The sequence below is a fragment of the Calypte anna genome, chromosome 20 (assembly GCF_003957555.1).
Source record: "Calypte anna isolate BGI_N300 chromosome 20, bCalAnn1_v1.p, whole genome shotgun sequence".
NCBI classification, from domain to species: Eukaryota; Metazoa; Chordata; class Aves; order Apodiformes; family Trochilidae; genus Calypte; species Calypte anna.
In genome coordinates, this window is record NC_044265.1 from 14,782,303 (window position 1) to 14,796,746 (window position 14,444).

The following is a 14,444-nucleotide window of genomic DNA, read 5'->3' on the forward strand; positions in this document are numbered from 1 at the left end:
AGCCACAGCCACCCACCCGCAGGGCCAGCAGGCACAGCTGGACACTGCCCCAGCACTGCGGCTGCACCAGAAGGCAGCAGGACACAGACACGGCCAAGACTGAGAGAAAGTCGCTGTGGCTGCCGGTCCAGGGGAGGTGGGGGACACCCATAAACTGCTCCTTGGCTGAAAGGGAAGGTTGAGGGTCCCACCTGGAATCCAAGCAGATCCTGGCACAGCCCAAAGGCCACAGACGAGCCATAGGCTCCATGGGGACAGTGGATGGCTGCAGGCTGGCCTCAGGGGAGCTCCAGCGGCTCCTGGGTGGTTCCCGGCCTTTTTCCCCTCAGCAGATAATCAGTTTAATGCAAAAGCAGAGAACTAAAACTCCAAGATTAGCTGTTATAATCACATGTAAACACTTCCAGACAATCCGCTCAGGGAGGGGCAGTGCGTGTAGTTGGGGACAGAGTTACATGGGATTTAGGCTGTTTACCACTCAATTAATTTCATGACTCTGCCCCAGACCTGGGGCAGTACCAGATGCCCGGCTCACTTCCCAGGAGTCAAGGTCACTCAAGTGGGAAGAAGCCAATGGCACAAGGCAGCCCCTGGCAGCCACAGGCCTGGCACCAGTGTCAGGCTCAGGGCCCCCCCTCTCCCCTGCCTGGGGACACCGGGAAGGGACTATAGCTCATAGACCCTCCCGACAGGCACACACACAGGTTTTAATCCCTTTTTATTCATAAGCATCGTCAAAGCAAACCCCTCCCATAACCACCTGCGACCCAGCTCCAGAGTCTGTCCCTCTTCTGAAGAAAAATAGAACATTTTCTGCCTCTGCCACGGGTCCTGCAGTCCAGAGCCCCGCGGTGCCTGCCCGCAGGCCGGAGCACCCCAGGGAGGGGCGGCTGCCCCGTGGCCTCCCGCACTGTACCGTGGCTGTGCCCAACCCCACGGCTCCTCCCAGGGTCCTGCCGTGCTGGGCAGATGCCAATCCAAGAACGTGATTCAGGAAAAAGGATTTCAGGCCATCAAGTGCAACAGAGCCTGACCACCCCACACAGCCTGACAGAGGCAGCTGTCCGTGCCGGGGGGACACACTGGATCCTCGTGGCACATGGCCGGGTGGGCAGCGTAGCCCTGGATGTCCCGGGTAGTGCCAAAGCAATAAGGCAACTGCTGGGGTAGGCAGCTCCTGCCTGGTCTCGGTGCTATTCTGCCAGCGTGATGACATCGTAGTGGATTCCCTGCTGCAAATGCTGGATCTGCTCTGCTGTGGCCTCGGCAGTAAACACGCCCTGGGCCTGGGCCATGGCAGCATCAGCCACTGCTGTGGGGACAAGGGGAACGAGGGTCAGGGCTGGTGGCTGCCCAGGGACCCCAGAGCTTGAGGGGATGGGGCAGGTTTAAGATAACAGCAAAAGGTTCTGCCCGCCAGGACCTTGGCCGAGACCCTGCGGGACATGGGGCTGGCAAAGCCACACCAGAGCTCAGCCCTGGACTCACCTGAGACAGCCGAGTGTGCAGCTGCCTCCAGCTGTGCCTGGGTGACCAGCTGCTGCTCGGGTGAGACGGGCATGTATTGTATCTGCAGGGAGAGCAAAAGTGGGGTCTGGGAGGAGCAGGGTCTCTCCTGAGTGTGGCTCTGGCCACAGCTGCTGCAGCCAGTCCAGACCACGTGCACATCCCATCCCTCCCTCTCCAAACCCTCCTCACTCAGGCCCAGCTGCTCCTGGCCCCTCACCTGCTGCTCTGGGAGGAACTGGCTTCCCTGCTCGTACTGGATGTGGGTGATCTGACCATCCTGTACCTGGGGACAAGCCATGAGGCTGCATTAGGGCATCCCAGCCCCTGAGCAGAGCTGTGACTTCAACAGAGTACTCCCCCTCCCCGGGAGCAGGAGGAGGTCCAGCCCCAAACACAGCACCCTCAGGGGACCCCCCTCCATGGCCTGTGGGGAGCAGACAGCCTGAGGCCTACCTGGATGTGATGTCCCTCTGGGACAACAACGTACTCGTGGGGAAGCAAGTGCTGTACGCCATCCTGGGCAATGATGTACTGAACCTGCAAACACAGGGATTCAGACCCAAAAAGGTCACTGCTGCCTGTCCCCCCACCAGGCTGGTTCTTGCCTCTCTCTGTGCCTGTTTCCACCCCACCTCTCCCTGCTGCCCCAGCTCTCCCCTTTCCAGCTCCAAGGACCCCTGGGATGTGCCCCTCCCTCACCTGGTTGTCAGAGGTCACCAAGTGCTGCACTGTCTGTCCGTCAGCTGTCGTGATCTCCTGGATGTAGGCAGCCTCCTCCTGTGGGTCAGCAACAGTTTGGCACTAGGAGGGGTGCTGAATGCAGCCCCCCAGAAGGGGGAACCCCCCAGACCAGGAGCAGCTGCAGGGGACTGAGGGGCTCTGCTCACCTGGCTGGTGACACTCTGCTCCTGTGCCACAATGATGTGCTCCTGCCCCAGCGCCTGCTGAAGCCGCTCAGGAGCCAGCACTGCCTGCCCAGCCTGCAGAGCTGCTGCAAGGCAGAGGCAGAGGGTGTGGAGACTGCCCGGCAGCCCCCTGCTCCCTGCCAGTCCCCACTCCCCATCAGCTCCCTGCCCCAGTGGGGACCACAGCACTGTCCCTTGGCAGATCAGAAGCTAAAATAAACTATCCCAGTGTGAGGGAAACAAGAGGTCCAAAATGACATCCCGAACAGAGAGTGAATCCTTCTCATTTGAACCAAGCTGAATCTGCTGGGCCCTGCTGGAACCCCCTGCTCTGCACAAACTGTGCTCCTCTCCCCCCAAATCCTGCTACTCTGCAGGAATCTGCTGGTCCTGACCCAGACCGGCCAGTCCCCACTGTAGGGGGTCTGTCCACAGGGAGCCCACAGGCTCCTTGGGTCACATCTTACTCTGCAGAGTGGCCAGCGTGTCCTCATCACTATTCAGAATGATGGTCTGGGGGGCAGCAGCCGCAGGCACTGGTGGCCTCTTCACCTCCGAGCTGTGCAAACGCTGCATGTGGAACTTGAGGTGTCCATTACGGTTGAACCTGCAGAGGACAGAGAGCGAGGGGGGGTCTGCCACGGGCACGTCACACAGTATGGCCTGTCCCAGCTCCCAGCATGCTCCCATGAGCACCCACGCCTTGGATCTCCCTATGGAGAAGCTCCTTGGAGATGGACTTGGTCCTGTCTGCAAGCAGAAGCTGTTCCCAAGGGCAGGGTTCCTTCTAAGAGGATGGCTTTTGGAAGAGGGCCAGGGCACCCAGCTCCTTGCCAGCATCCCATTTCCCCTAAAGCCCTTGGGAGCTCCACAGGACCTCCTGTGGCTGTGCTCACCTCTGCCCACAGACCTGGCAGGCGAAGGGCTTCTCGTTGGTGTGGGTCAGTGTGTGCCTGCGCAGGTCCTTCTTGTTCTTGGAGGCAAAGCTGCAGTGGTTGCATTTGTGTGGCCGCAGGCTGGCGTGCTGGACCATGTGGCTCTGGGGACAGGAGGACAGGCCCAGGGTCAGAAAGTCCCCACTTCCCCACACCTCTTGTTCCTGGGGCAGCTCCACGCCAGGGAACTTACCCGGACCTCCGGCCACAGTGCTGCGGTGAAGGGGCAGTCGGGACATTTGAAAGTGCTGGGCCCAATGTGGGCTCTCTTGTGACTCTCCATTTCTGCCCTCCCTGTGAACATGGCTGTGCAAATCTTGCAGGAAAACTTTTTGGCTGTGGAAATCTTGCATGAGAGCTTCTTGGTTGTGGAAACCTTGCACGAAAGCTTCTTGGCCACGCCTTGGAGCGCAGGCCACTTGACCTTTGGGGATGAGACTTCCTGCCCCTCAGAGGCTGGGGATAAAGACGAGTCCTTCTGGAGCTGCCTGGTGACACACTGCACCAAGGGCCACTTGATGCTGGTGGGCTGTCCCTCCTGTCCCTCTGCAGACACGGGCAGGACCGCGTCCCTGCTGAGGGGCTGAGAGAGAAACACAGAGTCACACCTGTCCACAGGGCTCCAAGGAGGGGAGGGAGCTCAGCTCCTTACCTCCTCCTGATGGAACTGGCTCCTTGGGGCACCAGATGACACGATGTAGTGGTTGCTGTGGTCCTTCAGAGTCTCCTCAGCCATCACAGCTTCGCTCACCACAACAGCATGGGAGGTCTCCACGGGGCTCTCTTCCTCACTGCTGGAGGACAGGCTCAGGGAGATCTGCCTCCTCCTCTGACCACTAAACCCCGCCTTGTTTGTGGTCAGAGGAGCCCCTGTCTCCCCAGTCCTCCCACAGCTGACCTGTACAGCGTGCTGGGGGCTGGGATCTCCTCACTGATGGGGGTGATGATGCTGTACTCTGTTGTCCCACCGAAGGGGATGGTGATCTGCTGCAGCTCTGAGCCACCCAGAGCTGCCTCCTCATATGCCTCCTGCACCAGCGTCTCCCCTGGCTCCGCCACGTGCAGCGTCACCAGCTTCTGCTGCTGCTGCTCCTCAGAGACCACCTCTGTGCCTTCCTCTTGCACCACACAGGGGCCCTGTGCCTCCCCCGCCTCCCCTGGCTTCACCACAGCCACCTGGGGGGAACAGCAGCTCAGAGGGGGAGCCAGACATCCCCTGGAGCAGAGCAGGGCTGGGGACTGCAGATGGACTGCCCCCTCTGCCATCCCTCGGTGGGCATGGCCCTCCCACAGCCTCCTCACCTGCAGTGAGCCCGTGGCCAGCTCCCGCTGACTGCTCATGTTCAGCAGCAGGTCCAGGGCAGTCTGCGTGGCCAGTTCTGCTGACCCAGCTGCATCTACCAGGGGAGGAGGACAGGGTCAGGCAGGTGCTTGCTCTACCTCCCCATCCCAACCCCTCTCCATTTACCTTGTTCATAAATGATGGTGGCCCCTTCCAGGGTATCCTGTGAGAGGACAGGGGGCTCAGCTCCTGGGACAGCCTGCACTGTGTGGAAGGTGTCGGGGCCGAGAGGCACCTGCAGGAGAGGGGGAGCTGAGGGGGCTGGGGGCACTGGGGGGGGGAGGAGGGGGCAGGCAGCAGCACTCACTGGGGGAGCAGCCTCTGGCTCAGCTGGGGCCTGCACCTGGCTGTGCTGCTGCTTCAGCTCCTCGATTTGCTGCAGCGTGAAGAAGGGTCGGCGACGGCAGGGTGGCTCCTCGGGGTGCCTCTGAGCCCACTCTTCGAAGGATTCGGGGTGCCGGCAGTGCACGTGGAGCCGCAGGTTCTTCTTGTGCTTGGTGGTGAAGTGGCAGAACTCACAAGCGAAGGGCTTCCCTCCTGTGGGACACAGGGCTCAGTCAGGGTGTACCTGAGGGACAGTAGGAGGGCACAGAAGGGGGCAGGGGGCAGCTCCTCTCACCTGTGTGCTTGATAGCCATGTGGGAGACCAGGAAGTCCTCACGGAAGGTGGAATACTTGCAGAAGCTGCACTTGTAGGGCTTGTCGTTCATGTGTGACAGCTGGTGGTTCAGCAGCACCTTCTTGTCCTCACAGACGTAGTCACAGAACTCACACTTGAACCTGCCAGGACAGGGCCACCCATCATGGGGGCAGCAGGGACCCCTTGCAGTCCCCACCGAGGGGCAGCAGGGACAGGGGCATCCCCAGGGGTGCAGCAGGGCCCCACCTGCGGTTGGCAATGGCCTGGATGTGGGTCAGCAGGTGCATCTTGAAGGTGTAGCGTTTCTTAAAGGACTTCCCACACTGCAACGAGACAGAGTGAAGCAGGGTTCACCTCCTGAAGTGCCTTCCCTCCTGCCAGCCCCTCCTCAGGCTCTGTCCCTCCCTCACCTTGTCACACATGTGTGGTTTCTCTGTGCTGTGTGTCTTCATGTGCTGTGTCAGCCTCTTCTGCATGGGGTAGATGCGGTTGCAGACGGGGCAGGGGAAGGAGTTCAGCTTTTTGGGCTGGAGGGAGAGCAGGAGGGTGAGCTGAGCCTGGGGGGGGTTCACCTGTGTCCTTACCCTCTCCCCACTGCTAGACCTGGGCTGCCTTTCCTCAGGTGATCCAGACACTGCCCTCAGCGAGGCACCAGCAGGGTGTGGAGACCCAGGCACAGCCCTGCCCACCCCATACTGAGGCAGCCAGCAGGGCACTCAGACTCACCGGATCAGCACGCTTCTTCCTGAAAAAGACAGAAAACCCCCTCCTGTCAGCCACGTCCAAGCTCCTGTACCCAGATGCCAACACTGCCCTTTTTGGAAAGGGATGGAGGGCAGGAGAGGGGGTGGCCACGGCTACCCTGCCAGGGCAGGAGGAGCAGGGCCTGTGCCATTCAGCTGGGCCGTGGGACAGTTTTTAGGGCTGTGCATCCCTCACCTGTCCCGGCTGTGTACTGTGGAGTGTCGGATGACATCTTTCTTGTACACACTGGTGTAACTGCACTCCTCACACTTGTAGGGCTTGCTGCCCACGTGGTTGAACATGTGTTCCTGTGAGGAGCAGAGCGGGGCATCAGTGGGGCCCCAAGCCCCACAGTGAGGTAGGGAGAGGTGGGAGGGAGCCCACCTTGAGCGAGGACCATCGGCGGGAGCGGTAGCTGCACTGCAGGCACTTGAAGAGCTGGGGGTCGTTGGCCTCGTGGGAGTTGACGTGGAAGCGCAGATCATCGTGGGTGAGGAACCGTGACCCACAGATGCGGCACAGGAAGGGCCTCATGAGGGGCTTGGGAGACTTGTAGTAGTACCTGAGGCGGGGAGAGAGGGGCTGAGTGCCTCAGCAGGGGCTGGACCGGCCCTGGGCAGAGGCCAGAGGGCCCGGCTCGGCACACACCCTCACCTGTGCCCCATGTACTTGCGGTATCTCTTGCCCAGGAAGCGGCGGGAGGGCCGCCCGCGCCGCCTGGGGGGGGTGTCCGCCTCCTCGGGGCCCGTGTTGGAGGAGGGGTCCTTGTTCTCAGAGTCAGACTGGCTGATGCTGGGCTCTGCCAGGCTCTCGCTGGTCCCATTCTCCAGGCCAGAGGAACTGGCTGCTTCCAAGCTGTGCAGCTCGCAGCTGGGTGTGCTCTGGGATGTCACCAAGGGCTCCACCTCCCCTCCTGCCCAGCACAACAGAGCACAGATCAGTCAAGCACCTCCCCCGGAGCCCCAGGAGCACCCGCTGCTCCCTGCTCCAGCCCAGCTCCCCGCACCCTCCGGCCTGTCTTGGGGTGCATCCTCCAGACGAGGGGCCTTGCGGGGTCTCCCTGGGCGCCGCCGGGGTCTCTCCTCGCTGGAGGTGGGGACCGTGCGGCTGAGCCTGGGCAGGCGGCCTCGGGGCTCATCCTCAGCTGGGTTGTAGTCACTGTCCTCTGGAGGGAACCAGGACGAGGGGTCAGGCGGGGACTGGGACAAAGCAAAGCTCCGTGAGATGGGGGAGGACGAGTCCTACCTTCAGGGTCATCAATAGCACCAGCATCCATGATATCATCCTCCTCCTCCTCCTCTGCCACCTCCTCCTCCGCAGTCTTAGGAGCAGATCCTCCCTTTCGGGAACGACCTTTCTTCACAGCCAGAGCTGAGCCCACTGCCAGAGAGATAAGAACAAAAACTCATCACCAACCTGTGGGGGGTGGGTCCTCACAGCCCCACCCCTCCCCAAATCCCCCTTGGTGCACACCTGGATGGAAGTGCCGCTCCTTCATGTGGTTGATGAGCGTTTTCTTGGAGACACTCTTGTACTGACACATCTTGCACTTGAACTGCTGCACCACCACCACTTCCATCATCTCCTCCAGAGTCTCCATGTCTGGCTGCTCCAGCTCCTCTCCACCATCAGCCTCCCGGGGCTGGTCAGGCCGTGCAGGCAGCTGCAGGGCTTCTGACTGCTCGAGAGGGTCAGAAGGGCCAGGCTGGTCGAGGCAGGTGGAGGTTGGTCCATCAGCAACAGCTTCTATTGCCAAGCTACTGGCCAAGGCAGAAGTGGCCATCTGGGACACCATGGGGGCTCCTGGAACATCAGAACCAGCTCAGCCACGGAGCAGAGCCCTGCCTGCACCCACCCCGAGGGCTGGATGCCAGCTCAGGAGCAAGTGCCATACGTTCAGCACATCCACAAGAACTCTGGAACAGGGGTGGATGCAGAGGGGACACTGGCTCCAGGCCCTGCTCTGGCAGAGCAGCCCCAGTGCAGTGACAGCCACCTCCAGGTGTGCCCTTACCATCATCAGGGCCCTGCAGAATGAGGTACTGAGTGGTCTCTGCCCCTCCATCCTCTGCGCTGGTCACAGCAATGCACCCTGTGAGGGAGAGGAGAGCAGACCTGTGACTGACACACTGGGCTGCAGAGCCCCTGGGGCCCTCCCAGCCTCAGCACAAGTGGGAAGGGGCGAGAAAGATCTGGCTCTGGGGACACAGCATATGTTGATGCTTCCCCACTGCCTCCCAAGACCTGACACAGCCCTAGCACCCTCCCTGCTGCAGGCAGGGCACTCCTGAGGGAGCACACACTCACTCTGGATGATGTCAGGCCCGATGGTGGACTCGATGATTTTGTCAATGGCAGAGCTGAGGTCTGAGGATGTGGAGGCAGTGGAGTCTGACACAATGGTGGCTCCATCAGTGATGACGCTGGAGTGGACCAGGACTTGTGGGGACTCTGACACCATGATGGACTGGGTCACAGTGGAGACACTGGAGACCAAGGTGGACTGGGCGATGGAGGATGAATCTGGCAGATAAATCCTGGGAACAGCATCGGTGCTGGAGCTGCTCTCCGACACCTCTTCCTGGCAGAAAAATGAGTCCAAAAGAGCTCAGCCAAGACCTTTCCAGGGACAGGCCCACGGGGCAGCCAGTATATATAGATAGCAGTGATATGTCACTGTGGGACGGCTAGAAAAGGCACCAGAGCCACTCCCGGGGTATCACTTCGGACCACAGGAAGAGCCCAAGCTCTCCTCCTCGGGCCGGCAGCAAACACCGACCGGTGTGATGGCGATGCTGAGCCACAGAGCAGCTCCTGAGCCCGGGTAGCCAGAAAGGTCTAAGGAAACCCTCGGGAACCAGCACCGCAGGCACTTCCCCCTCCCCTGCCCCCGCACCACCCCCTCCTACCAAGGAGACCCCGCTGCTGTCGGAGCTCTGGCCCACGCCGGAGTCATCGGGCCGGGAGAGAGGCCCGGGGGCCGCGGCGCTGTCGCTGCTGTCTGCCGAGACCGCCTCCGAGCTCCCGACGCCCAGGCCGCTCTCGGAGGGCTCCTCCTGCGCCGCCAGCGGGGCCGCGTCGCTGCTGCTCTCCACCGCATTCTCCTCCATGCCCGCCCTGCCCGGCCCGCCTAGGCTCGACCTGCGGGGGGAGGCGGCCGCCGTCAGGGCCGCAGTCTGCCTCCCGCCTCCTCCCGCGGGCCCCGGGCCGGCCCCGGGGGCACGGTCGCAGGGTGCGGCCCCTCGGCAGCCCCATGCCCGGGGGTCCCGGGGGTCCCGGGGGTCCCGGTCCCGTCGTGCCCCGCGGCCCTGCCCGGCCCCCGGCCGCCATCTTGCCGCGGGGTCCCCCCCGCCGCCTCCGCGCGCGCGCACACGGCGGGGCGGCCCCGGTGCGCCGGGGCTGGGAACGGCCGCCGCGGCGGGGCGAGGGGGCCCGGCCAACACCGCCCGCCCGCCGTCCCGGCCCTCACCCGGCCCGCCGCGGCCCCGCCGCCCCTCCGCCGGAGCCGGCATCACGGAGGCCGCCATGGCCCCGCCCTCGCGCCGCGCAGCGAGACGGCGGCGCGGGACCCGAGCCGGGACTACTTACCGCCCGCCCCGCCCCGCCTGGGGCCCCCGCCGCCGCGGAGACGCGCTCCTCGCTCCTGCCGCCGCCGCTGCTGCCACCTCCCGGTACGGAGCGGCACGGCTCGCGCCCGCGGTCCGGGGGAGATCTCGGCGCCCCAATAGGGGACTATTTTCACCGCGGAGGGATCGGAGGTAAGAAACCTAGTTCTGCGTCATGACGTCACGAAGCGGCGCCTGGGCCCTGAGCGTCGGCGTCGCTCCGGGTTGCGCCCGTCACGTGACGAGAAGGCGGAAGCGGCGGCGCCAGGGTCCCGGTTCGTCGCTGCCGGGCCGGTCCCGTCGCGCTGTCCGTGCCCTGAGGCCCCCGTCCGCAGCCCGTCCTCCCGCGGGCGGAGCGGGGTCTCTGCGGTAGCACCGCCCCGCCCTGCTGGCGCCTTACCGGCCCGGGCCGTCCGCGTCTCCGCCGGTGCCGCGCTGAGCCCGCGCTCCGGTTGCCTTTCTGGTGGGCACAGAGACTTGTGCGGCTCGCGGCCGCCTCTGCGGGGCTTTCGGGGCCGCCCGTCCCCTGCCAAGCCCTCACCGCTCGGGTCAGCACCGTCTCGGGCTGTTGTCCTCTCTTCCCCGGTCTCACCGGGGCGGGAACGGCTCCTGTCGGGTGCTGTGGGTTTGCTCGGCCTCGCAGAGGCTGTCCCTGAGTTGGGGAGTGCCTGGGCCGGTGGGGCTGTACCAGCACCTCCCGAGCCGCCCTGCAGCCTGCCCGTGTCCCGGCTCCCCGGCAGCACCGCCGGGTCCGGTGCCGTGCCACGTCCTCCGGCCGAGCCCAGCTGCGGGGGGCCTGGGCCCGGCCCAGCTGTTCCCTGCTCCCCGCTGACGGCTTTAACGAATCCCTGCCTCGGGCAGCTCCTTGTTCCCGCGTGTGTTTTCTAATCTGAGGTTGTCCCTATCCCCGCGTTTTTCTGGGAGAGCAGCAGCTGTGCCACACGTTTGGGCTGGACCTGGCGGGCGTGTCCCTGCAGAAGGGACACGCTGGTGGCATGAGGGGGGCCACGGCTCTGGGTCCTGCTCCCGGGTGCCCGGGTCTGAGCCAGCCCGCAGTGCGGGTCCGGCCGGGCCGTGGCGTCTCGCTGGCCGGGGCGGCCGGTGCGGAGCTGGCGCTGACGCGGTGCCAGCGGCAGAAGGACAGACAATGTCTCACTGGCAGAGTCAGCTGCCAGCCCCGCGGTGCCGGAGGGCTGGTGCCAGCGGGGCGGGCTGAGCCAGCGCTGCCCGGAGGGGAGGCGGGGGCGGGTGGGCTCAGCCCCCTCAGCCGGGGACTCCTCCGAGGGCTCGGCAGGCCCCTCCCTCCGTCCTGCACCGGCAAAGCTCTGTGTCCCCGGAGCCACCACCGGACCGGCAGCGCGGGCATCTGTCGGCTCTTTTCCAGCTAATTAAATACATCCTTGAGAGGTTTATGCTATCTGTCACAGGGTGACAGCAGCAGTGAAAGCTGAGCCCAGGACGGCCACTGCTCTGACGCCACCGTGCCAGAGCCCAGTCAGACCGAGGATTTGGGGGGATTTTTTTGCTGTTTTTCATGAAAGCAGCTCCGCGGGGCTCTGGAGCTGCTGGAGGGAAGCAGAGCTGCGGAGGGCGCTGCGGGCTTCGGTGCCCCTTCGCTGCCCCTCTCTGATGTCCTCGCTCTGTAGCTCCCACTGGAGGAGTCTGGCTCCATCTGCGAGCTTAGGGGTCCCTGTGCTTCCTGTCGGGTGAGGCTCTGGGTTCCTGTCGGGAGGGGGTCAAAGGAGACCCTGGCAGAAGCTGCCTCCCGAGTAGAGGGAGCAGGATGGGTCTGTGTGGACCAGCAGGTTTCTTCTCTTTGTGCCTTCAGTCAGCTGCTGCCTGAGACGAGTGAGGGACTTCACCAAGGGATGGTGGTACCAGGACAAGCACCCTAACCCCGAGGGGTAAAATCCCTCTAGTGCTGCCTTGGCTAATGGAAGGTGTCTTGCAGCTCCCTGATCCCCTGCAGACACCCCGTGTGCTCTGTCTCACAGGACTGGACCAGCTGGAGCTCTGGTGAGATGGGTAACTTGCTATTTGTAAAAGTGCTGCGTGCCCCCATACAGGGGGCGCAGAGAATTCTCGAGCCAGACCTGCTCCTTGCTCTGCTCCAGAGGCTCAGCTCCTGATAACGCTCTGCTGCTCCAGCTCCCTGCCAGAAACACGTCAGGGCCAAAGAAAACAGAGAAGCCTCTGGGAGAGGCTGAAGACAATCCAAAAATGGATGCGGGGGAACTGGATGTGTGTCCGCATGCCTGAGGGGGCGAGCACGGGGTTAAAGCCCTTGGGGAACGGGCTGGGAAGACAACACAAACGCTCGTGACTGGAGTGAGAAGACTCAGGGGGGACAAGGCTGGTTTTTACTGGGCTGGTTGATCAGTGGCACCAGTGGCCGGGGCCATTCCTCAGCCTGGCTGCTGCTGGGCAGGGTGGGAGTGCGTGGCTGGGTTCTGCTCCCCTGGCCCTGGTTTGCTGTAACCCCTCCCCACTCTGCCTGCGCCCACAATATCTTCCCCATGAGCTCATGGCTTTGGTCAGCATCCCAGAATAGGGGGTGGCTTGTACCAAGTGCGGTGCCCCCACTGTGCCCCTCCGGCCCCCCGGCACCCCCTGTCCCCAGCTGCTGCCCTGGGTGATTTGCCATCCGTGCTGTTTGCTCCTGCTGCTTCCTTGTGAAGGGAAGTGCTGCCGGCTGTGTTTGTGTAGCTGCGGGGCATTAATCCACATCAACCAACCCCGTGTTTGTGTCCCACCTGGGAAGTGCCGTTGCATCAGCACATCTTGCAGAGCGTTGAGCAAAACAGTCCTTGCTACAGGAAGTGTTGTTTTTTTCACACCAGATTGCTTCACCGCTCTGCTCCTTCCCAGCAACAGCCGCTCCTGAGGAAGGCGCCGGGGGCTCTCCCGGGGGACTGCTCGGTGGAGCCAGGCCGCTTCCCGCCGGGCACTGGGCTCGCTGGGCCACCCCCGGTGTCTCTGCTCTGCCGGGGTCTCCGCCGCCCAGGGCGCGGGCGGGAGTGCCGTAGGATAACGCCTGGAGCCTGTGGCCACCGAGGCTGCGGCTGAACCCGCAGCCTCAGCTCTAATGCCAGCCTTGGGCTAGGGCAGTGCCTCTCCCGGCACTGTCCAGATCTCGGAGGAGCTGCCGAGGGCCCGTGGCCAGGCTGGTTTTATCCTCGCACGGTCCCCTAGGCGGGAGGTGGCTCGCTGGCCCCGGCTCTGCTAGCCCGGGCGGCGCTGCCGGTGGCTGTGATGAAGACCCTAAGGGGCTGCGTGGCTGGGTCAGCTCTGGAGGGAGCGGGCACAGCCCTGTGCCTGCTCCTGGGCCCTCGGTGCCTGCTGTCCCACGGGCTGGAGCCATGGTGCTGAGCCGTGCCCTGCCCCTGCTGCCTGTCCCGCGGTTCTCATCTTGCCCCCAGGGCTCATGATCATCGATGGCCGCTGCAGGATGGGTTGGGAGCTGCCGGGTGCAGGCAGCTGCAGCCCCTCCTCACTTGCCAGAACTACTGCTGTTGCTGCCAGTTGTTTTTTTTCCCTTTTGGAGGGATCCTGTGGCTTTCTTCCCAGAACCTGAGGCCTCAGAGCCATGGTCCAAGGCCGCCAGCTTCCATCCTCTCCTGCACTGCTGATTCATCACTGTTGGTTAGTTAAAAATTGGTAATCAGCAAATTACTGAAACATAAGTAAAATAAACAAGGTAGGCAGGAGAACTGTGTGTGTCTCAGGGCCCCAGGGGACGCGTGCTGTGCTGGGCAGTTCCCACTGCCCATGCTGGACACCATGGAGTGGGGTAGCTTGGCCACAGTCTGGCCGTGAAGCTCAGACCTGCTCTGGGCTAGCAGTGGACTGCTGGCTCCTGCTCAGTGCTCTGCCAATCTCTGGTGCTCCCAGCTGCCTCCCCAGCATCCACAGAGGAGGTTATGAAAGAGGTAAAAGGGGCCCGGAGGGTCTCAGGGCCCCTCCCGGCTGCCAGCCAGGCTGCTGCCATTCCAGGGCTGCCTGGGCTTTGTCCATATGCCTGTGTTGACAACTGAGCCTCATTGAATTAATTTGGCAGCAAAGCCTTAGAACAGTTGTCAAATGTTTCACTGAAACCCCAGCTTGTTGCATCTACCACTCTTCCTTCTGTTGCTTGTAGTTTACAATTAAATACCACCAGTTTTGCCCATGTTTCACCTCCTCCAAACACCCGCTCCTTATTTCTGAGCTGCTTGGTCGCTGGCACAGGCTTCTGGCATTGCATCGTCCCCTCTGCGTGCTGGGCAGGTTGGCTGTCATTGTCACAAGTGCTGCTCTTCCCGTTTTAGCAGGCAGCTGCTGTGCCCATCTCACAGCCAGGGAACAAAGCGCTGCCCACCCGTGCAGTGCCGGCTGAGCTCTGGCAAGGAGCTGTGTGGCTGCTCGGCCCCGTCCTGCCCCGCTCTCCTCAGTGCTGCTGTGAACACCCCTTCCCAAAGCTACTGCAGGCAACACGGTCTCGGTGCAGCTCTCGGCAGCTGCAGTGGTCCTGCTCCTGTCTCCCCTCATGTGCCACAGCACTCAGGTTCCTGGCAAGTGGGGGAAGTTTGATAAAACAAAAGTTGGTCAAAGTCAGAGGCAAAAGCTCAAGTGGGACGAGGTGTGAGGCGTAGGGAATGGGTTTACAGGAGAGGCCCTCCTGGATTTCACACCTCGAGGGCTTCCCAGCAGACGGCAAAGTAGTTTCCTCTCCATTCCAGGGAGGTGAGCAGGGTGCTGGTGAGCACCGGGGTTGTCCTGGGTACT

At 63.0% G+C, this 14,444-nt stretch overlaps 1 protein-coding gene across 6 annotated transcripts; it reads right to left on the reverse strand.

The window, feature by feature from the left end:
* Positions 1-701: 701 nt before the first annotated feature.
* On the reverse strand, positions 702-9,617 carry ZNF335 (zinc finger protein 335). Of its 6 annotated transcripts, XM_030462949.1 has the most exons (28): positions 9,545-9,617; positions 8,985-9,216; positions 8,383-8,656; positions 8,090-8,167; positions 7,549-7,878; positions 7,321-7,455; positions 7,082-7,240; positions 6,730-6,988; positions 6,460-6,637; positions 6,271-6,383; positions 6,058-6,076; positions 5,742-5,858; positions 5,578-5,654; positions 5,311-5,471; positions 4,999-5,228; positions 4,818-4,926; positions 4,652-4,746; positions 4,248-4,525; positions 4,002-4,140; positions 3,543-3,932; positions 3,311-3,453; positions 2,882-3,021; positions 2,397-2,500; positions 2,209-2,286; positions 1,963-2,046; positions 1,727-1,792; positions 1,489-1,570; positions 704-1,312 (listed from the first exon to the last, which is right to left on the reverse strand). In XM_030462949.1, the coding sequence occupies exons 2-28, from the start codon at positions 9,183-9,185 to the stop codon at positions 1,194-1,196; spliced, it is 4,158 nt and encodes a 1,385-aa protein (XP_030318809.1). In that variant the 5' UTR covers positions 9,186-9,216; positions 9,545-9,617; the 3' UTR covers positions 704-1,193. The 6 variants fall into 6 exon arrangements, with proteins under 6 accessions (XP_030318810.1, XP_030318806.1, XP_030318805.1 ...); XM_030462950.1 differs by lacking the exon at positions 9,545-9,617 and having other exon boundaries at positions 702-1,312; positions 4,002-4,143; positions 5,035-5,228; positions 8,985-9,219; XM_030462948.1 differs by lacking the exon at positions 9,545-9,617 and having other exon boundaries at positions 1,194-1,312; positions 4,002-4,143; positions 8,985-9,219.
* Between the last annotated feature and the right edge of the window lie 4,827 nt (positions 9,618-14,444).

Bases quoted from the DNA above. Each gene is read 5' to 3' on its own strand.
- ZNF335 (XM_030462945.1), bottom strand. From the start codon at position 9,185: ATGGAGGAGAATGCGGTGGAGAGCAGCAGCGACGCGGCCCCGCTGGCG. The intron at 4,747-4,817 runs GTAAATGGAGAG...CTCCCCTGGTAG, and splicing joins CACCATCATTTATGAACAAG to ATGCAGCTGGGTCAGCAGAA. The intron at 2,047-2,208 runs GTGAGGGAGGGG...CTGTGTTTGCAG, and splicing joins TGGTGACCTCTGACAACCAG to GTTCAGTACATCATTGCCCA.